Raw genomic sequence first — 22,938 nt, 5'->3', positions numbered from 1 at the left:
GTCCGAGCTGAGCCCGTCCCGTAGAGATGACGAGGTGGGAAGAGCGGTGGATAAAGTGCTGCAGCTGCCCCCTCTAGTGTCTACCGTGTCTGTGGTTGTTCCACCTGCTCGGGTCAAGGCTGAGAATTATTAGAAACATAAAAAACTAAAATGCAGCTTAACATATTCTGATTAACCCCCCAAACATTTTTTTTTCTTCCTAGATGGCACAAGCATGTAAAAAAGTGGTTCAGAGAACATTTTCACGTGTGGAAAATGGTCCGTGACCCTACACAGAGGGTATTAAATGCCCTGACTGAAACACTGCGATGTAGAATATGGGCTGCAACTGAAGATAAAGGTGGATCCCCAGACTACCGTACTATGGTGGGATTGTTAGTTTCTGGCCAGATTGAGGTGTTTGGTTGCATCATAGATCCATGATTAGAGTCACAATAACAATATACTCATGCAAATGAGGTGAGTTGATCTCATCTACATAAAACAAAACACAAAAACAAATGAACCTGTTCTTCTCCGTTATTGCGGAGAATTCAAATAAATAAATAAATAAATAAATACAATAATCTTTTTGTTGTACATGGACGTTAAAGTTTCTTTTTTTATTGACTTTTAAAATATACCAGAAATGAAACATCTGGACAATCCAGATGAAGCAAAACGAACCATGAAGAGTTTTATATTCATTTAATGCAAAACAGGTTTTAAATAACACAAATCCAATAAATTCAGTAAAATAAAAACATTTAAAAAAAAAACAAGTCAAAAATGGACCAACAGCAGCGTCGTTAAAAAAAAAAAAAAAGCACAACGGACAAATTCAGAGGTGACCATTTGCCTCAGTGGTTACCATGGCTACAAGATTTCCTTCCACACTATAGACTCAAAGTGAGGAGGATAAGTCATGGAGCGCAGGATGCTGATACTCTGAGATTCTCTGCAGTGTAGAAACGCTTCACAGCCACATGTCAAACTGCTGGATGTTGCTTCACCTGCTGCGATCGGTCACTTATAATGCACCTTTGATCGTGCTAGTCTTGTGAGAATAAGAAAAGATTTCCCCAAAACACCAGATTCAGATTCCTCGTCAGCACGTCTTCCTCGCATAGCTCCAACTCATCATGGTGGAAGAAAGACAGACGTCCCATAATGAAAAGCACCTGGACACGCTACGGTATCTTGTGTGTGTGAGTGTGTGTGTAAGTGTGTGCTTTGGTCACAAAGGAATCTTCACCATCTACACATCAAGTGCTCAAAGAGGTGAGCGTCATTACATAAAACCACCGGCCGCGTGCAGGAACGCGAGAAAATCCACCCGGGGAAGTCGTGTATGTCAATCATTAGTGGTTTAAGGCAGAAGGAAGGATGGAATATAAACGCTTGGAAGTGTTGAAGAGGTAACAGCAATGTGTTATTCTGAGAGTTTGAGGGCTCGGGGCCGGTCATGGTAACTGGGAGACGGGGGACGGTGTGTGGACGGACTGGGAGGAGGCCGAGCTCTCTCGGCCTCTGGCTGCGAGCTTCTGCCTCAGCTCTCTGATTTCCTTCAGCAGCGCTCTCTCGCTGCTGTCCAGCTGGGCCCGGCCTCGGTCCAGGGAGACTGATGTCAAGACAGAGAGGAAACGGGATTAACAACCAACAATATGATTAGAGGAACTTATACTGCTGATGTAAGCAGGGAGGACAAGAGCGAAAGCTGCTTCTCGTTTTATTTTTTATTTTTCTTCCGACAAAATGAGGGCCTTTTTGCCCCCGTAAACGTGTCCCAAAAGTCACCAAATTTTGCACACAAGCCAGGCCTGGCGAAAAATTTGATATTTAATGGTTTGCATTAACGGGCGTGGCAAAATGGCTCAACAGTGCCTCCTAAAAAAACTTCGTGCCTCAAGCCACACAATATGGTTTGACGTACATGCACGAAAATCGGTACACACCTGTATCATGTCTCAACTTAAAGAAAAGTCTCTTGGCGCCATGGCCGAAACCCTACAGGAAGTCGGCCATTTTGAACTAATTGTGTAATTTTGGCGCAATTTATGCCATTTCTTCAGCCGCTTCTTCGCCTGGACCGTAACGTGCACCCAGGTGTGTTACACATCAAAATGTGCGTCTCCATCCTGCGACGATGGGCATTACTTTTCTCAGTCAAAAGCGTTACTGTGGAGACGATAGCGGCCAAAAAGCACGCCCCCCCCCTTCATCTGATTGGTCGAAGGGCCCGTTCATCGCTGCTTGCAGCTTTGATTTTGATTTTACTCTCCTTTTTTTTTTTAACTGAGTTCTGAATTGGATTGTGGTTTTGTTGCGGTGGCACGAACACGTGAACATGGCGCAGATCACCACTTTGGCCCACGCTTCACCGCTCTCTACACAAGAACACTGAAGAAACACCAAGAAATAGGAAAGAAAAAGAAAAAAACAGGGACGGTGTGTTTAAGCCCTTCATTTCAGTGTCTGCAACAACCGATGTGACTCACAGCTGGTGGACGTGCTCTCTGAAGGAGAACGGCTGTTCAGACACACCATGTTGCTGCCCGGCTGTGTTGGCGTGGCGGTAAGGCCGCCGTTCACCGGTGCATTCACTCCTTTGGCTCCAGCAGAAGCGGTGGGTCTGTGAGGAAGTCCTGCAGTCTGACCTGGACACCGCTCGCCGCTGCGTCTCTGGCCAGCTGACACAAAATAAACATTTAGTTATGGAACATTTTATTTTACCAATAAGAATCAGAATTTTGAGGTCAGGTGTGTTTATGGGAACTAAAACAGACACAACTTCAGTCGGCTGCTTGGGAGTCAAAGTGTAGTTGTGGGGCCTCCTGACAAAGTTTATTCATAACAGAAACAGCACTGTCAGTCGACGTTTCTAGTTGACTGATTTGTTGTTTTTTCTCTTGATTCATCCTCCTCCTCTGTTTCTGACACCGCTCTGCTACACAGAAGACCAGCAGCCTACAAGCTGATGACCTGGCAGTAGTTTCTGTTTGGTGATCTATTTACTACTCAAGTGTTTAACCATTACCTTCAGTTTTGTGACACCCTCCGGTGAGGTGGAAAACTACAGTAAAAACCGTCTCAGCTCATATCACCACTGGTCCTCCTCCCAGCCCAGACTCCTCTCTGTTCCCATCTCTCTCGGCTCTGATGATCAGGTCCAAAATAACCAGGCTGTGCTCGGTTATGTGTGTGCATTTTCATTTTTTATGTCTTCATCTCTTGCTGTGAAATTTGCCCAAACTAATGATGTGTTTTAAAGATGAAATATTATCCTTCTTCCACAAAATTAATACAATTTGAGGTATTGTAAAGCAGCAATCAATCGGTGACATGTATTAGTCAAGAACCCCAAGGAAGACCCTTTACAGCTTTTGTATCACATCCTATAAACTGCTTTTTTCACATCAGCAGCATTTCTAGACTAGGGGTAGGATTTAATAAGTGAATTACCCGTATTGTCCCGAATATAAGACAGTGTTTTTTACATTGAAATAAGACTGAAAAAGTGGGCGTCGTCTTAAGGCTGAGTTATGGTTCTGCGTCAAAACGACGCCGTGCCTACGGCGTGTGGTTTTTGTACACGCAGAGGACACGCCGTCACATGCGCCGTCACTGACGTGCACCTCCTGAAAATTGTAACTACGCGTCGAGGAGACGCCGACCACACGCAGACCGAGAGGGCTGTGATTGGTTCGTTTGAAAGCGAAGCATTTCCGGTTTCCGGTTTGAATCAGTAGTGAACTTCCAGGGCTCTTTTCTTCGTTTATATGTGATTTTTTTTGTTTTGGTTTTTTGCACAATAGTTGTCCTTGTCTCTTTGATTCACTGTGACCGGAAAAAGTTGGATAAACCATTCAGAAAAAGATCGCTAACTAGTGGTCGCGGGGGGTACTGCACCGCGACCAAATGGAGAGACGGAGAAAGCCTGAATTATGCTTCTGCGTCAAAATGACGCCGTGCCTACGGCATCTGGTTTTCGACGACGCAGAGGACACGCCGTCACCTGCGCGGTCACTGACGTGCACCTCCCGAAAATTGTAACTACGCGTCGAGGAGACGCCGAGCACACGCAGACCGAGAGGGCTGTGATTGGTTCGTTTGAAAGCGAAGCATTTCCGGTTTCCGGTTTGAACCAGTAGTGAACTTCCAGGGCTCTTTTCTTCGTTTATATGTGATTTTTTTTGTTTTGGTTTTTTGCACAATAGTTGTCCTTATTTCTTTGATTTACTGTGACCGGAAAAAGTTGGATAAACCATTCAGAAAAAGATCGCTAACTAGCGGCCGTGGGGGGTACTGCACCGCGACCAAATGGAGAGACGGAGAACTCTGAACGGTTCGTGACGGCGTCACGACTGCGCCGTGTGCTCTGCGTTGGTGTGACGCAGAACCATATTTCAGCCTGAAGTCTGAACGGTTCGTGACGGCGTCACGGCTGCGCCGTGTGCTCTGCGTGTGTGTGACGCAGAAGCATACTGACACCTTTACGTTCGAGGTCTAGACGTTATACCCATTCACAACGCTAGATGGCGCCAGATATCTTTAAAGCGAATGCTGAACTTAACTCCCCAGGCCAAAGGAACCCCCGTCATGAAGAAGAAAAATAAAAAAAGCAGTAGCATGAAGAAGAAAAATAAAAAATAGCGGTAAGAAAGAAAAGAGAAGAAAATAACAGAAGATATAACAGAAAAGGAGAAACGTAGCGACAATCTGGAGAAAAGTGGGTGGAAGAAGTTATGATGCAAACTTCAAGATCATGATTTGAATGAGACAAAATAACAGGCTTTTTCTCTCGAATATATTGTTATAATCATTTGTTTAAGATGTACTGTAATTATTTTCTGTATAAAAATTTAATTTGGTGTTTAAAAAGTATTTTTTCAAATTTGAGTCTTGAAAAAGGGGGTCGTCTTACAATCAGGGTCGTCTTATATTCGGGCCAATACGGTACTTCTTCCTACTCTTTTTTGAGCATGACACTGAACGCATTTGGTATTTATATTTATTAAATCTTGTCTACTTAGTTTACGAAATTATATTTATTATTTAGTGATTATTATTGTTTTTTTTATGTTATTGATTTATTGTTTTGCTGTTTTTTTATTTTTTGTGCTTGTGTTCGAAATAAAGATATCCAACAAACAAACAACCAGGACACATTTAATTACTGTTCATGGCGAGGGTCCATCTTATTTAGGACACAACTACCACCATCAATGCTGGCGGGAAGTAAAATACCCCCGATACCTTTGCAGGGTAAGTAAGTGAGTAGGTACATTTTATTTATATTGCACCTTTCACTGACATGAGTCACAAAGCGACAACACATCTGCTGTTAGCCTGTGGTCTGTGACTACAGGAATACCCAAATATATATGTATATATATGTATATGTACATATAAAACAACTCATAGTTTCATAATCTGTGGCCTTATCATGATCAGTGGGTATTAATTCATCTTTTAATACAAGTTTAGTTGCTAATACAGCTTTTGTATTGGCCCAGGTTTGTGAGGAGTTCCAATTAGGCTTTTTTCACTGCAGTGAGACTTTTTATTGTTTTTTTGCAAATGCAGCAATATGGCAGCTCGGTGCAGCCAGGTCACGGCTGCATAGACAAGGACATTCAGTTGTGGAACATTATAAGTCACTATGAGAAAGTCCTGGCTCGGTCAAAATCTGGTTTAATCTGTCCCACAGGTCCCAAATGGGGCAGAATAATCAACATAGACCAAGTGTTGATGTTTGTATTGTGTGACAAGCACCCCAGATACCAAACCTTCATGCTCAAGCCTTAAAAAAAGTGAATTTGTGTGTGCAGAGAGATACCTGCTTGTGAGGGAGACCAGGCCCGCCGCTGCTCCTGTAACTGGATTCTGGCACGCATCGCTTCATCCCACTGACAATAAACAAATACAGTGACTATTCTGAATAAATATAAAACATATTAAAATAGATATTGGCACTATAACCATGAGTAAGTCATTATCGTTTGGCGTGGTTTTCTGAGGTATTAATGAAAATGCTTGGATTATTCATCATCCCAATGAAATATATGACTGGCAACCTAATTCTCACATACGTTCACATATATTTAGTTTGAGTACAACTCAGAAGTTAGATTTAATAGTTTTGATACAAAAGTGAACAAAATAGTGGTAGATTATAGTGAGCTTATTTCTTTAAGTTATTGATATAACTGCTAATGAGAATTTAATTTAAGTTTTAAGGTCCCACTTACAGGCACAGCAAATTTAGCATGGTTTGAAGAACAGCTGGGTAAGAGTAAAGGTAAAAGTGGATAGTTCGATGACATACATATCATCTACATATTTGACCGGCTTGCTGAATAAAATAGCTTCATAAGTAGGTGGCCCAAACGAGGGAGCAGGCTGTGATTTCTCGAGCTGGCTCCATTACATTTACTCACAAACACACAAAAAAAGCAGTGTTTTTCCCTCTCATGTGTCCCCTTTAAAGAACCCCCAAGTATCAATCATTCCTTTTATTACAGGCTCTTTTGTAGCATTTTAATTTCCAAAAAAAAACTATGTAATTGCAATCTTTTTCTCTGTGTCTGGGACAGACTTACACACCGACATGTAGGTGATGTTCTCACCTTTCTACCAGTCACATCTCTCATGGTGTCGGCCAGTCTTTCCTCCTCCGCCAGAGTTTGCCTCCGAAGCTCGTCGAGTCTCTCCCTCGTCCTCTCCTGCTCAGCGTCGGCCTGCTGCAGGCGATCCACCACCTCTCTCTGCCAGTCCGACCCCACGCCCTGCTGGTACGCCTCTGCCAGGGACGCTTCCAGGGCCTGCTCGGGAATTTGTCAGAGGTTTTACTGATTCAGAGACATCAGATACCAGAGCTGCAATCAGAATGTGGATGACTGTGTTTATCTAACATCGTGTGTTGTCAGAAACCGTTACACCACAGTACATCACCAACCTGCATGTTAGTCTCTGCTCCGTGTAGCAGCTCTCTGTAGCTCTGCTCTGATCTTTCTGCCTCCCTCATGTTCATCTGTACCTCCTCCTCAGTCTCCCGTCCTACATGCTGCTGCTTTGTCAATACATGCTGATAGAGTGGGCAAAAATAAAAGGAAAAGAAAACAGATGAATTCAGTTGTGGTAGTGAGACTACTGGAAACACAAACTTTCCCTCTTTTTAATTCTATTTATTTTTTTTGCTCTTTCTAATGATTGTATGTTGTATTTACTGAAACGTACTCCTAAATTAATTACTTACCTGCTGTACTCTACTGTCCTCATTTTTAACAACTTGTGCTTTTTATTATTTTACCTCTTTTCTTATAATTTTATTTAATTTATTTAGTACTCTTAAATTAAATACTTTCTGAAAACCGCGAATGAGATATGTACCTGCTGCAGTACTCTACTGCCCTTAGTTTTCAGCTTCCAGTTTCAACTTGTGCTTTTTATTATTTTACCTTCTTTTCTCATAATTTTATTTGTCATTTAAACAATAAACTTGCCTTGCCTATTTCTGTATGTTTTATTCTGTAAAGCACTTTGGCTCACCTAGAGGTGGGTGTAAACGGCTATATAAATAAAGTACATTAACAACATTCCCACTCCGAGTTTACGTGCATGTGTGTTTTAACAAGAACCTTTTGTCCTTTAGGAGTACAATATTATAAGGTAGTTTGCTTCCTCTGAGTCACTTCTGATAAAAAAGCTGTCACAAGAAACTCTCTGGCTGAATTATAAAGCATCTTTCTTTTTTCAAGTAACTGGGGAATGTGTGATAATCATTACAGCCTCTGGTGATAAATCAAGACAAAAATGACACAAAAATGAAGCAGGACCGCGAGGGAGAGGTGTGTGAGGAATCAGGATTTTAATCACCTGCTCAAGCCGTTTCCTGTGGGCCTCCAGCTCCATATGTCTGACCTCTAGATCCTGCGCCGCTGCAGCCATCTCTTGCTCACGAAGATCCATCTGCAGCAAAAAACAATCAGGTAATAAAAAAAAAATAAAAAATCTGGCTTCCTCCTAAAAGTTTTAGGAAAAACTAGTCATAGTATTCACAAACAAACATCAACAAGCACCTTTATGACCAGCTCACTGGATCCCCAGCTCAGTGTGTGCTATGTGATGATCCTCCCAGCAACCACAGTTGGGGATAGTTACACTAAAGTGTCCCAATGGCAGGTGATTAAAAGCTTTTAAATTAGTGGGGATAGACAAAAGTGTCTTCCAGACTGTACAATACTAATTTATAATATATTAATAAACGTCTAGGCCAGGGGCCGGCAACCCGCGGCTCTAGATCCGCATGCGGCTCTTTAGGCCTGGAGCTTTTTCAAAAATGTTTGACCTTTTTTTATTCTTTCTCTTTCTTTCTTTTTCCTTTTTTTTATTTTTTCTTCTTTTTTTTCTTTTCCCCCTTTTTTTCTTCCTTTTTCCCTTTCCTTTTTAATCTTGATATTTCGACTTTTTTCTCAATATTTTGAATTTTTTCACGAAATTTTGACTATTTCCTCGACATTTCGACTTTTTTCTCAACATTTTGACTTTTTTCTCGAGATTGTACTTAAACATTAATCTTGACATTTCGACTTTTTTCTCGAAATTTCGACTTTTTTCTCGAAGTGCATAATGAAAAAAAAATCTTGCCCAGTTATAACTAATATAGAAACATGCAGCATGTGTTGCTTTCATTCTAAGGCTGATACAAGACTTTTCATTTTTTGCGGCTCCAGACATATTTGTTTTTTGTGTTTTTGGTCCAATATGGCTCTTTCAAAGTTTTGGGTTGCCGACCCCTGGTCTAGGCTGATCAATCACAAGCAGACATCTATAAGTGCATCAGATGAGCTCTTGTTTTCACCTCCTCACTGTGATGTAAATGAATATGTTAGAATTGATTGTCGATACAGTCTTTATTTTGATCCGGGTTCCTTTTCAGCGGTACTATCCAAATAACTGAAAATGTCTTCAAATCAAATAGACCATAAAATACAGATCCTCTGGAGAAGATGGGAGTGTAGTTTACCTTTCTGCTGATCTCCTGGTCGAGTCTTTTTATCTGTGAGGTTTGCTGCTCCTGCTGGTGTTGGAGGAAGCGTCTTCTAGTTGCATCCAGCAGCTGTAATTCCTTCACCTTCAGCTCTCTCTTCATGGCCGTCAACCTGAGCAGGATGGACTAGAGTTAACAACAGCTTCCCCTAAATCAAACTGTTAGTCTTAGCCGTAACTCAACTGTGAAGGTGTGAGTATCGTGCTTACTTTGCCCTCTGCTGTGTCAGCTTTTCTTCCTCCTGAGCCAGGACATTTCTGCGGTGCTCCTCTGCTTTCTGCAGCAACTCCTGTTCAAATCATTTAAAGCAGTACATGTTAGTTCACTTGATTTCTACACACAATGTTTTTAAGTGCTGTTTTTCATGCTCTGGTGAAACTTGGCAATGAAATAAATGTTTCATAAGCAATCTGAAAAACAAATCTACCTGTTGTGCATAATAAGTTTCCTCTTGAGCTTGGTGACGCACAAGGTCTGCACGCAGCGCGGACACCTCCTGCCTGAAGACACACAAGCTTTTTACTATCGTCAAGAGCTATTTCTGTGTCATTCTGTCGGATTGATGAACTTACCTCTCACGCAGATACTCCACCTCCTGCTGTCGTATTTTCTCCCTCTCCTTGCTGTGGTATTCCACTATGAATTCTGGGTACTGGTTAAACACGGGGTACTGGCCGCTGGTGAGTGGTGTAACGTCTGAGATCATATTTTTGGGATGGATATCAGCTGGCGTGCTGTCAAAGAGTCGGTAGGTCTCCTTTATCATGGCTCCGATGTCCAGGTTGTTACGGTGATGGAAAAAATACTGGGGAGGCGGGGAAACAACAGAGGCATTTTCTGAGGAGACAAAGACTGAAAAAGACAGAGGGGACGACTCAAAAGTATAAAAGCGTACCTCAAAGTCCTGCTTCTGGGAGCAGAGCAGCAGAGGCTCGCGGCAGCAGATGACGTAGGCCACGCAGGCCAGGAGCAGGAAGGATGGATGATTGGAAAAGATGTTGTCAAACAGCCGAAGCCATTCGTCACGGGTCAGAATCTCAGAGAACAAGGTCTCTAGCAGAGGCCACACGTAGAGCTGGGACAGAGAGAGGCAAAAGAACATCTGTGTACATGAGGAAAATCGTATTTAACTCTGTATATGTGAAGCTCGCCAGCGTGCAGCTCCTACCTGAGAGGTGATGCCACAGTCCACCAGGTGCTGCAGCAGCTCGTTGTCGTGGTGAGCCAGAACATTCTCCACCATGCTCAGGATGTTCAGAGGAGGGTTGGGGAAATACTCAAACCAGTGCTGGCACCAGTTCACTAGAAAAGCAGACATTTCAGTATATAATCAGAAGCCCATGGGAAACTTTACAGCAGATAAAACGTCAAATTTCAGTGAAAATCTAAATTAAAAATCTTTCAATATCACAAGATTTAAGCGTCGGCAACAGAAACTGAAACAGAAAGGGGACCTATTATGAAAAACATGTTTTTTTCTTGCTTTAACATATATAAAGTGGTCTCCCCTCAGCCTGCCGACTCAAAGAAGGAGGAAAGCAACCAAATTACGCTCTCTGTCCATCTCCCTCCAACCAGCTGCCACTTTATTGAGGTTTTTGTAGTGAAATGAGGAGGAATCATAGAGATAACTTCTCATTTCAACTAACTGGATCAGCCGTTCCTCATCCGTGACGCGCTGGCGCTGTGTCGCTCGCGGCCAGTTAGGACAGTCCAATAGAAAATAAGGCAATGGAATTGATTTTGTCGCTGACGCTCGCATCGCATGCAGTTAGGACAGGTTTAATAGTGTACGCAGCCGGCTGCTCTTCTACCAAGCTTTGTGCCCTCCCCTGCTACACGTCATATAGGCAGCCAATCAGCACAGAGCCTCATTATCATAGCCCCGCTCACTCAGAATCCTGCATAGATAATGAGGTTAGAGACTGGGAAGATAAAGACATGGTTTAGAGGCTGAATTTCTCATTTATTTAGAAAAACAATCAAAAGCTTGTTTTTAAGACATTCAAGGACTGTTTAAAATAGATATTACATGCCATAATAGGTCCCCTTTAAGTAAAAAGCAGAAATGACACCATTGCCGTTAAACTTTGAAACACGTGCAGCTGCAGCGTCTGGAGAACATCACCAATCACTGCGGTGTACAAGTACCTATGACCGTGGCCACCACCTCAAAGCAGAGCATCGGGTTGTTCTGGAAGAGCTTAACGAAGGGAAACGCGATCAGAGGGAGATATTCCACCTCTCCGAAGATGGCTGCCCAGTGAGCAAACGCAGACAAAACCCTGCAGAGCGCAGAAAAGAACCAACAGAGTGAAAAAGTTAAAAATAACACAGATAGGAGAAAAAGAAGCCATCACAGAAAATGTATTGAAGACAACATGTAAGTTGTGTTTTTATTTCATTTTAAAATGGAGACAGAGTACCTCTGCAGCCCTCTCTGCAATTTTTGACTTTTGATGGGGTACTTGTCGTGCAGAGTGAGGAAGGACGAGTGCAGGCCCTTGTCAGTCAGACTGCTGAAGGCTGCGTGGTTCTCTGGGAGACAAAGCAAAGACCGCCACACAAACATTCTGGAGCGAGAAAGTGGAAAACAATCATGTAAATGCTGTTGGCACTCAGTATCCAGACACTACATAAATACTATTATAACTCCTCGCCCCATGAGAGGGATTGTTACCTGTATTTAGCTGGATATTCTCCAAATGCCTTGAGCAGAGACACCAGCCTCTTCTTGTTCAAACCAGCTGGTAGCTCATTCTATAAAAACAGAAGTTACATTAGCTCATACACTCAATAAATTGTAACTGTTGACACTGGGTATTGGTCTGGCTACAACCTTTGACACAGAGGATTATAAAGGAATAATTCTAACTTACTTCAGGTGATGTTGTACCTATAAAAAATAACTTGTTCTGTCAACGAATGTCCCTCCTCTGCAACTAGTGGTCATGTTGCCTGTGGTGTCTATTTTAGGAAACTAATCTCCTTAGGATGGTTTTTCTGATCATATCCAGGTTTACTTGATCATTCAGTCAGACAGCAGAAACCCATTGGAAGCTTTAGTAAACCGTCTCAGTGAGTCAAAAACCCTGATGACGCTTTGCCAACTTGGTGAAAACAAGACTGAAGTCATCTGGTTCGGAACCAACTGCTCAGCAATTCTGCTGCCATTCCTAACTCCTCGGATCCATATAGATGCTCCGTATGTGGATAAACAGATCTTTAAATGTCGAATACAGCTTTTTTCCGGCTAAGAGTGACTGCCAAGGTGAGGCCTCAACTCACCCTCAAAGACCTTTTATAACCTCTCGACTAGACTGCTGCAACGCAACGTATGTCACTTCGACAATGAAAACATTAAAAAGTAAAAAAAAAAAAAAAAACCACAACACACTCTTTTTCCACACACAGTTGGTGAAAGATGCGTGTTTGTTTTGTTTCTACCTCTTTATCCTCAGACGAGGGCGTTGCGGGAGGTCTTAGCGTCTTCACCTGGACTCGCCTGCCTGAACTCTTGGCCGGTCGTCGAGCCGTCTCTGATCTAACTTTCATCTTTAAGTGAGAAACGTCCTGGTCAGCTTCACCGCCAGAGACTACAGCCACCTGGGCTGGAGGAGGCTGCAGAGAGGGGCGAGAGGAAAATAAAATAAAAAAAAAAAAAGGGTACAAAAGATGAATACACAGGTATAAAAATATCCACCAGCAAGTACGATTACTTCTGCCACCTTGTGGGGCATCTTGTGCACCTTGTTTAATTCCTGTGTGAGACTCTGGACATTGTAGATACTAATGCTCCCATTATCCATGATTGCCACTACATGCCGCCCGTTTGGGCCGACCGCCACCGTAGTGATGCCGTCGTCATGGGAACCAATGTTAAAGAGGAGTTTACATGTGTGGATGTTGATGAAGCGCATCACGCCCTCCTGGCTCAACACACCCAAATTCTGGAGACAGAAAGCAAAGTTACGATGACGTAAGAGCTGCAACATAAGTGTACATATTAAACACAAAGAACTGTGCAGTGAAAAAGGTTTTGGTATTTTTAATTGTGATATTCACACTGTATATTTCAAGGTGTCAGATTGGTCCCTGAAATACTTCTCGGAGTCAGAGAGAGGGCATTATTACAAAAGGAACATTAAGATCTGTCTTTCATCAGAATGTGAGAAAGCTCTCAATGTGTTAATCCCAAATATTGAATTAGATCATTGGTAGAATTAGGTTTGAAGAAAAAAAATAGCCATGTATTTCACACTGAACTGGACTGTTCGTGGTACGATGAGGTGGCTAAAACAAATCTGCTATAAACCATAAACAAAAGACAGTGACTTTGCTATCGGTTACTCTTACCTGTTAAATTATTGCTCAGATATAAAGTTAGCCCATAAAAGTGTGTGGAAATACCACAGAAAGAGAACTTTTATTGGTCCAACTGTGTCCGTACCTGGTTTGCTCCTCCGTCAAAGCTGTCCGGCAGGAATTCCAGCTGCCTGACGGTTCGCACCTGACTGGGCATCTGGATCACCTTGACCAGCTGTTGTCTGTCCAGACACCAGAGGTGCAGCAGGTTGGAGCGGCCGCCTGCTGCCAGACGCTTCCCATCACTGTCAATTAAACATGTATGTACACTTATTTTACTGGACCTCACTTGTTGTGAAATGTTATTAAGGAGAACATTACTGAGGAATGACAGTTAAACTCAGCTCGTCGGTAGCTGACCCACCCAGTGACAGCAAAGGCCTTGTAGGAGATTCTGGGTCCACGGTCCGGAACAGGGAGCTGGTATTTGCAGAAAAGTGTGTCGCTCTCCCAGGCAAAGATGGAGTCGTCGCTGAAACAGCTGAGGATGGTGTTGCTGAGAGGAAGGAAAAACACCTGCAACGCAAGCAGTAACTTGGTACAAAGACAACTACAGTACAAGTTTAACAGACAAATGAGTTGAATTAACAGCAAAACTAAGTCTGCAACATTCAGTCTAAATTCTCAATGGATACAGAGCACTGAAACAAATTTCCTTTCCATTTTGATAAAACAGAGTAACTTTTGGAAGCATGCTTGCAGGGTTACCTTCTGAATGCCAACAGACTGCCTGATGTTGAGCTTCTTCTTCCTCTGGAAAGTGTCCAGGTCCCAGAGCTGAGCCGTGTCTAAGGATGTCGTTATGGCAAAGCGGCCTGAGCTATGGACGGATATGGAAGACACTGCTCCCTCATGACCTCGCATCCAACTGACCAGCTGTTTTGTGTCTGTTTGATAAAACATAAACTTATTTATGTGGATTGTTCTGGGGAGCAGAATGTCATTAAACACTTTCCGGCTAACATGACAAGACAAATGATGCTGACTGCTGGTTGTCTGCTTTTCAAACGAAAGACATTTTAACATGGAATTAAAAATCTTAAGTCCAGAAAATAACTTGAACACACAAAGTTGCTTTTTGTGGATACATCCATTCTACCTTTGTCAAAACATTTGATGGTGTAGTCGGGCAAAGCCACAAGGAACTCAGTGGTCCTGCGGAGGCTGAATGCCAAAGCGGTGCACGCCTGTCCTGTTCTCTGCACCAGGCGAAATCTATACAAGAAAGAAAACACAGTTTCAGTTGGCAAAAGGCCTCTCGGACATTATTCATTTTAAACAAAAGAAAGAGATCTATGGCATTCCTGTCAAGTCTCCCGTTTTGGCCGCCGTCCTCCCGTATTAGTACTTTCCTGTAAATTTCCCGTTTTATAATATAATAATTTTTAAACTGCAAACTTAATTGTCACTAGCCTTGCGAGAACAGCTACTTGCTGCACTCTGGGTGGCAGTTATTGCGAGGTTAGTGACGACAACGGGAGCAAACTCGGAACAACAAATCAGATGGATGGATGTAACCAGAGAGAAGACATTTCTGCCAAAAAAAGCAAAGACTTTGGTGTAAATATCTCTAAAAATGGAAAACCAAATTTACTTTCCTAAAAAGAAGCAGGATGGGGCTCAGTTACCCATTCTGAAGGATTTGTAACTGTGTTTTTAGTTTCTCTCAAGGGGGAAGGACCGATGTCTGTCAGTGAAGGCCAGAGAGCCACATGAGTGAAAATGACAAATGAAAAGAAAATGTAAATGTTTCACTTGAAGACAATCAATGTGTATATAAGCTGAAAATATTTAAAATAAATAAATGTGCTTCAATTCCCCTTTGTGTTTTCATTGAGGCTCCAATATAGGAATTAGATATCTAGCAGATTCTGAACATATAATTTTAGTTTGTAAGTGGTTGACAGGTAGTTATTTTAGATTTCTCGTAAATCTGTCTTAAAATGTAAGATACTGGTCCTCGGTTGGGCTGGTGAGACCCTTATTTTTAAATCCAAAACTTGACAGGTATGATCTATGGCCCCAAAAAAAGACATATATTTGTAAATAGAGAGAAAAATCTGGAACGAGACAGAAGTGTACTTTTATACCACTTTTTGCTCCTTTAAATTGCTCAAATGGGTTATAACAAACAGCCTGTCACCTGTTTCTACTGACGTCCAGGACATAGACGTTGCCATGGTGATCTCCAGCCAGGAAGGAATCTCCGGCGGAGTCAGACGCCACGTGGAGGAAGCGCACAGCCTTGGCCTGCTGAGCCGTGCGGGTCACCCTCGCCCACACACTGAGGAGGACAAAACACAGACCTGACCAGGGGAATGGAAAAGGGGCACATTTGAGGGAACCATAACATAACTAAGTTTTATATTTCCTTCCGCAAAAAGTAGCTGGAAATTCACAACGAGCTTTTGGTATTAGCTTCACAATATAATACTCTCTGCAGCATACTATTACTACTACTACTACTACTACTACTACTACTGTCATTTAGCGTGTGTTTAATGTGTATAAAAACTGAAAATATTTAAAATAAATAAATGTGCTTTAATTCACTTTTTGTGTTTTTATTTAGGCTCTATTATAGGAATTACATACATGGGAATGTCCACTGAATTTCAGTGTCAACAAAAGGTAGATCTATCAGATTGTGAGCAATAATTGTAGTTTGTAAGTGATTGACGGGTAGTTAAAAATTTCCCATATTTTTAAATCCAAAACTTGACAGGTATGCTCTGCAGCTGTGCATAGCGGGACTATCTAGGGTTGCCAACTTTCAGAAATAGAAATAAGGGACGCCCTGGTTTCAGCAGTGCAGGCACTAAAAAAAAAAAGGGACATCTCCAAAACTTCTAAGATGCATAGAAATGCATTTATTTTATATGAAAAAAACTAAATGCTTTTATTTAAAGTTTAAAGTGCTTTAATAGCATTGAACTTGAACTGAAATGCTATGTATGTCCACATCAGCAAAGATGTACATGCAAGTAAATATAAATACAGCTACAGGTGAAGGTCAGAAAATTAGAATATGGTGTAAAAGTAATTTATTTCAATAATTCAACTTACAAGGTGAAACTAATATATTACATGCAAAGCAAGATATATTAAGCCTTTATCTGTTATCATTTTGATGATTGAATTGTTTATTGATTTCATAAAATATTCTAATTTTTTGAGATTTTTTATTTGGGGTTTTCATAAACTGTGAGCCATAATCATCAAAATTATAACAAATAAAAGGCTTGAAATATCTCACTTTGCATGTAGTGGGAAATAATATATTTAATATATTTGTTTCACCTTAGTTGAATTTACTGAAACGAATGTTACATGACAGAGAGCGAACCAACACATGTTGCTGTCTTTAATATATCCTGTCCTTTGTTTTGTTCACTTTGTTAGTTCGTTGTTCCTGTGTATGACAGATGTGCATGGGACAATTGTGAAATACAGACTAAATTGACATTTTAATTCACGTAACAATTCCGTATTTCAAGGGATGGGTGGCAACCCTGGGACTATGTAAAAAAGTCAACAGTGACAGCGTAACATAATAAGTTCCAGATAATGGATTTATAATTGTTTTGATAGTGATCCTGTATTATTAGAGGATCCATTGATGCTTGTACTGTATCAGCCCAACCCGCCTCAGACCTGTTTGGGGAAGCAGATGTTTTAAAGATCAAATCTACCTTCTCCCCGGGGTCGGTTTCCGATGCCAGAGTTTCCCCTCCTCCTTGTTTCCGATGTCCGTCACCTCCATGTGTCCAGGCGTGTGTAGCTCTACAGCTCACCTGTTGTTTATGTCTGTGAAGCTACAGCGCCAAATTTAAACGAGCCGGCGACTTCCCTGCTGCTCTACAAACACACCACACGGAGCGCGACATCGATTACAGATCTCAAACATGTACTGTCATTGAAAATACTAAAAGCAACTCAGAAAAAAGGCTAAAAGACACCCTCGATGTGACGTTTGTGGAGTTTTTGTTGTGTTTAGAAGACGGTTGGTTTGTCGCTGAAAGTAGACGTACAGACGTCGCGCTGGTGCATCATGGGAAATGGAGTTCAATAAAACTTCCCGTATTACAGATTACTTCAATATTTTTATCCACATATATTTTGGATTAACATTCAACAATTTGCAGGTCAACGTCTAAAAGGTGGAAACTAATGTTTGAGATGACGACAGCAAGAACAAATATTAAAAAGAGATGTACATTAATTAAGGCAAGAGAAAAAAAAAAAAAAAAAAAAAATTAGGAATAGTTGTGACAACGACCTAAAAATGTTTAAAGAAAATATGGTAAATAAATATAAAACACTATAAAGTATATTATCAATTCAATTCAATTCAATTCAATTCAATTCAATTTTATTTATATAGCGTCTAATACAACAGATGTTGTCTCTAGACGCTTTCCAGAGATCCAGAACATGAACATAAACATAAACATAAACATAAACCCCCGAGCAATTATTATATAAACAATGGCAGGTAAAAACTCCCATAGTGGGAGAATTATCAAAATCAATTCATTATCAAAAACATTCTAGAATGTGAAACATCACTTTTATATTATTTATCTTATTTATTGTATATTATTTATCTTATTTATTTATTTATTTATTTTTGTCTCCTTTATGCATTGTTTGTTTCCACGGATTAATGCTAATGTTTAAGATTTAAGCTGATCACAAGAGAAAAAGGGTAGGCACTATAAACTACGCCTTCAGCCTAACCTTTTCGGCAAAACCAATGTTTATTTAACTTTATTCATTTTGTTTTGTAAAATAACTTGTACAATGACCAAAATAAAGACAATTCATCATTCATCATCATAAAAGATAACATTCACATATTGAACTGAATAAAATACATTTTGAACAACAATAGAGAAATATTGAAAATAAAGAGAAGGCTTAAGTGGTTTGGGCTCCTGAGTAGGACCTGCAGCATCACCTTCTGTTTCTAGACTGGGTTGAGGTTGCTGCACTGGTTTGGTGTGGCAGAGTGGAGGAGGTTCATTAGGAGTCACAGAAAATGAAGGAGGTGAAGTAACAGCAGAGACAGGTGTTGGCCGGTCTGCTGGTTCACTGAAGGCATCACCGGCCGGAGGATCAGCAGTTAAAGGAGCAGCTGGAGCTGAGAGGGAGTCTGGTTCTAGACGGGGTGAAGGTAGAGTTGCTGGTTTAGTTTGGTTGTTGGGCAGATGTTCTTGGACTGCAATGATGACAGGAACTTCATCTGAAGGAGTCATATCAGGCGAAGAGGTTGGAGGCTCAGTAGAGTCTGTTTCTGTGTGACTCTGAGGTTGAAAGAGCTCACAGATCTCTCCTGCTGCAGCATCGGTGATGGTGTTCAGCAAGTGTGCTGCAAAGCATCTTATCTTCTCCAACAGGACCTCTTCGGTGTAAACCCGTCTCACCTTTTCCTGGATGGACCTGACCACGTCATCTCTGATGGAACGTGAGAAGATGACCTGCAGGAGCCTGGAAGATAGAGCACCGGAGACCCGGTCCTCAACCGCTTTTGTTAGGCCAACAGCTGTTTCACTGAGCTGCTGGGAGGGCATGCTGAAGGAGGAGCACCGAGAAAGACTTTTGGAGCCACTTCCATCACCATCTCTTATGGGCTGAGCACCTCAGAGCCAGCTGCTTCCTGCTGCTGCCCTGTCAGCCTCCTCCATACTTCCCTGCCTCACCGATGATCTTAGGATGTCTAAAAGTTGCAAAACTTATTTTAGGAACTTTGAAACATTACAAGGATATCAGAGTCAGAATATATTTCTTGATAATAAATGTGTCAAATATAACAAACCTAAACTGAGCCAGCATGGCCTCGGGTGAGATCTTGTTATGACCTTAGCTTACCGTACTACTGATATCCTCTCATATGGTCTAGCGGTCAGGATTCCTGGTTTTCACCCAGGCGGCCCGGGTTCAACTCCCGGTATGGGAACATGCACTTCACATACACAACCGGAACAGCTCCCCAACACCTGAAGAGATGGGGTATGGTGCAATTTAAAACGTGTACTTTTGGCGCAATTTATGCCATTCCTTCAGCAGTTAATGCGGCCCGAACCGTAACGTGCACCCAGGTGTGTTATACATCAAAATGTGAGTCTCCATCCTGCAACGACGCGCATTACTTTTTTTTTTTTTGACTTTTCTCAGTCAAAAGCATTACCGTGGCGACGATAAACGTCAAAAAACGCACCCCCCCCCCCGATCATCTGGTTGGTCCATATTTGATAGTTCCTACTTTAGTCCATAACTTTTGAATGGTTTCATATAAAGAGTCGTGGGTGGTGTCATCGGACTCGGTTTTGAGTCCTTGAACATAATTGGTGCAAATTAGCCCCGCCCCTTCTTCTTTTTTTTTTTTTTTTTTTTTTTTTTTACCTTGTCTGCACACATATTATTGATTGATACCATGACGGTAGAAACCAAAAGTGTATATATGTGCATTATTACTATATGTAATATATACATATATATACGCACACATATGCGTACACATACATAAATATACACATACAAACCCAGTGTTTTTTTTTTTTTTTTTTTTGGGGGGGGGGGGGTGATGGGGGGGGGGTGACGACATCCACTGCCAATCCAGGAAGCAGGAACACACGGAGACACACGTCAAGCACTGGAAATCTGCAACAAAAAAAACCACAAACAAAGCACGAAACCCGCACGGAGCCATCCAAAACACGAACAGCAATCGACCTAAATCTTGAGATCTGATCGCAGTCTGAGCTAAGCTATCGCTACCGCTACCTAAACCCAAAAACTAGAGAGCCAGCATGCAGGTGAACAAGCCAGTGTGTATGTCTATGTGTGTGTGTGTGTATGTATATGATCATGCATGTGTGTGTGTGTGTGTGTGTGTGTGTGTGTGTATGCATGTGACTAAATGACTATATGTGTGTGTGTGTGTGTGTGTGTGTGTGTGTGTGTGTGTGTGTGTGTGTGTGTGTGTGTGTGTGTGTGTGTGTGTAATAAACCAAACAAAGCTCCACCTGAAGTGTATCTATAGTGGGGGAGGGGGGGGAGCAACCCCGCCACCCGCGAGACCAGAGGCCGACAAGGAAGAGCCCGGAACCCAGGCCACCGGCAACCCCACAGAGGGGAGACGTAGGAGGGAGGCAATCCACCGCCTGCGAGGCCCCCCCCCCACCCGGCGGCGGCCGAGGGGGCCCGCGGGCGGGGCCCCCACGGCGCGGAAAGAAGCAGCCAGGGATCCCGCGGCGGCGGACCGCGACCCAGGCAATCCCCGGCCACCCGGTCCGGGCCGGACACGCGGCCAGGAGGCCCTCACCCTTCAGGCCAACGACCCCCACCCGGCAGGGGGCCAGCCTGCCCGGAGAGACCCGGCCGCCGACGCGGGCAGGCGCACCCGTCCCCCACGAAAGTGGCCCTCCAAGACCAGAGGGGCGCCCCGCCGTAGAGGCAGCGGGGGGGACCGGAGACGGGCCCGGAGAGAGGGAACCCCCCAACAAGGCGACACCCGCGCAGGCCCGACAACGGAGGGCCCCAGACCCAGGCATCCCATTCATTCATCCATTCACCTATCCGATACCTATACTAATAATAATATAATATACTATACATAATAATAATAATAATACTAATAATAATACTAATAATAACCATCTTTGTATAATATAATATTGATAAATTATTAAGTTTTTGATGTCCTGCCAATGGAGGCTCAAATCCTCCATGGCAGGACCCTTCCATACCGCATTCTCACCGACACAGACATACAATCACGCACCGTTTCCCCCTCCCCGGGGGGATCCAGCACCGCCAGAAGGCACCCCAGGCTGCACGGCGGGCCCCGCCAGGCCCGGGTAACCCGACCCACCCGTCCCAGGCCCAGGCCGGTGAGGGAACGCGGGTGATGTGGGACCCCCTCCCGCCCCTTGTGTTGAGTGCATGTGATTAATGCCATAAAAACAGGGAGGAGGGAGGGCCAAGTATCGATTGACACAGACCCCCCCCCCTCCCGAACTACGTGTCCTTGTCAAATGTATTTATTAAGTGTTGAATGTGCAGTGTCTATTTTGCTGTTAAAACCGTGAGGCGGGGAGTACCAGGCCCCGCGGGACAGTGCCCCCCACGACCCGGACCCCCCGCCTTTCGCCTATGTGCGTATGAATCGTGTAGGGGGGGCAAGAGGGGGAGCGGAGGCCGAAGCCAGGAAGCAGGACCAGCAAAGCCGGCCCTGATAAGACACCCGCGTCCCCCCACCGGCCGTCCAGTAGACGGGGGCCGGCCCCCCGAGCCGGGCAAGGGCCCCACCGTACCTCCAAGGGCGCCCCCGGCGCCGCCGGAGCCCCCAGACGGAGGGGGAAACGGTCCAACATCCTCCCATTCATACTGACAACATAAGACATAGATACCTGGGAATGGTGCCACCCCGCCGTCGCGCCCGCCCGTGCACCCCCCGGTCAGGGGAGGCCCGCTCCCCGGACCCGGCCCCACCCCCCCCCGAGGCCACCCCGGCGGACACCCCAAGGGTCCCGGAGTCCCCACATCCGCAGGGGCACTTGGCCCCCGCCCAGCGACGGAGGACCAAGGCAGCAATGCCCCCCCAGCGCAGACAGCCACCCCCCACCCAGGCAGGGCCGGGCCCTCCGGGTGGGACCCCCACGTCCACGGCCCCGCCCCCCCCGGGAGGCCCGGAGACGCCCCAGCCACAGCCCCCCGCCCGAGCCCTCCCCAGCCACCCCCCCCCCCCACCGCCATGAGGTAACCCCCCCCACAGGCCCCCAAGGCCCCCACCGGCTAGGGACAGGGCCCCGCGGCCCCCCCCACCGCCCCCCAGGGGCCACCCGAGGCCCGCGCCCCAGACCCCCCAAGCCGACCCCCAACCCCAAGGGCTACGAGATCACCACCCCCCCGCCCCCACTAGGTAACGAAGCCAATAAACGGGGACCACAGAGAGTGCAATTCAGCCGAATGTTGTTCAGTGGAGGCAGACATTATCTCACTACTAATATGATCTGATAAAAGATTCCTAAAATGGTTGATACATAAACTGGATTTTTGTTTCCAATTTACTAGAATGGTTTTCTTTGCGATACATAGGGCAGTGAGAACCCGGTGTGTCCAATTAGGATCTATTTGAGTGTCTCCCAGGTGACCTAATATACATACCGTGGGGCACACTGGGATTCTGTGGTTGATCCATGTGGATAAATCCTCACAAATCTCCTTCCAGAACCTCTGTACCGGTGTACAGAACCATAAAGCATGCATATAATTATCTGGGGTGTTCTCTGTGCACTGTGAACAGATATTAGAGGTGACAAAGCCCATCTGGAACATCCTTTGTCCAGTATAATGTATTCTATGAAGAACTTTGTACTGTATAAGTTGTAGGTTTGGGTTTTTAGTCATAGTAAACGTATTTAAGCATATTTGTGACCAAGAAAACTGGTCGGTATTAAGAGAGAGATCCGCCTCCCACTTAGAGATCGGGAGAGAGACTGAATCGTCCAGTTTAGACACTAACCTGTAGAGTTTTG

General features: G+C 43.8%; 1 protein-coding gene and 1 non-coding gene across 2 annotated transcripts; one reads left to right on the top strand and one right to left on the bottom strand.

Moving 5' to 3' along the window:
- Positions 1-987: 987 nt before the first annotated feature.
- On the bottom strand, positions 988-17,396 carry tbc1d31 (TBC1 domain family, member 31). Its single transcript, XM_061718230.1, has 23 exons — positions 17,089-17,396; positions 15,540-15,680; positions 14,496-14,611; positions 14,105-14,283; positions 13,761-13,912; positions 13,482-13,641; positions 12,781-12,981; positions 12,479-12,652; positions 11,712-11,791; positions 11,458-11,604; positions 11,183-11,316; positions 10,200-10,333; positions 9,927-10,106; positions 9,604-9,836; positions 9,459-9,531; positions 9,241-9,320; positions 9,008-9,143; positions 7,858-7,950; positions 6,938-7,066; positions 6,609-6,803; positions 5,819-5,888; positions 2,478-2,669; positions 988-1,600 (listed from the first exon to the last, which is right to left on the bottom strand). The coding sequence occupies exons 1-23, from the start codon at positions 17,157-17,159 to the stop codon at positions 1,443-1,445; spliced, it is 3,228 nt and encodes a 1,075-aa protein (XP_061574214.1). The 5' UTR covers positions 17,160-17,396; the 3' UTR covers positions 988-1,442.
- A 1,887-nt stretch (positions 17,397-19,283) lies between these two features.
- Positions 19,284-19,355, top strand: trnae-uuc (transfer RNA glutamic acid (anticodon UUC)). Its single transcript has one exon. It is a non-coding gene; the product is annotated as a tRNA-Glu (tRNA).
- The last annotated feature ends 3,583 nt before the right edge of the window (positions 19,356-22,938 follow it).

The sequence above is a fragment of the Cololabis saira genome, chromosome 3, assembly GCF_033807715.1.
Source record: "Cololabis saira isolate AMF1-May2022 chromosome 3, fColSai1.1, whole genome shotgun sequence".
NCBI classification, from domain to species: domain Eukaryota; kingdom Metazoa; phylum Chordata; class Actinopteri; order Beloniformes; family Belonidae; genus Cololabis; species Cololabis saira.
Note: the sequence above shows the minus strand (reverse complement) of the source record. Positions and strands in the feature narration are given on the sequence as shown.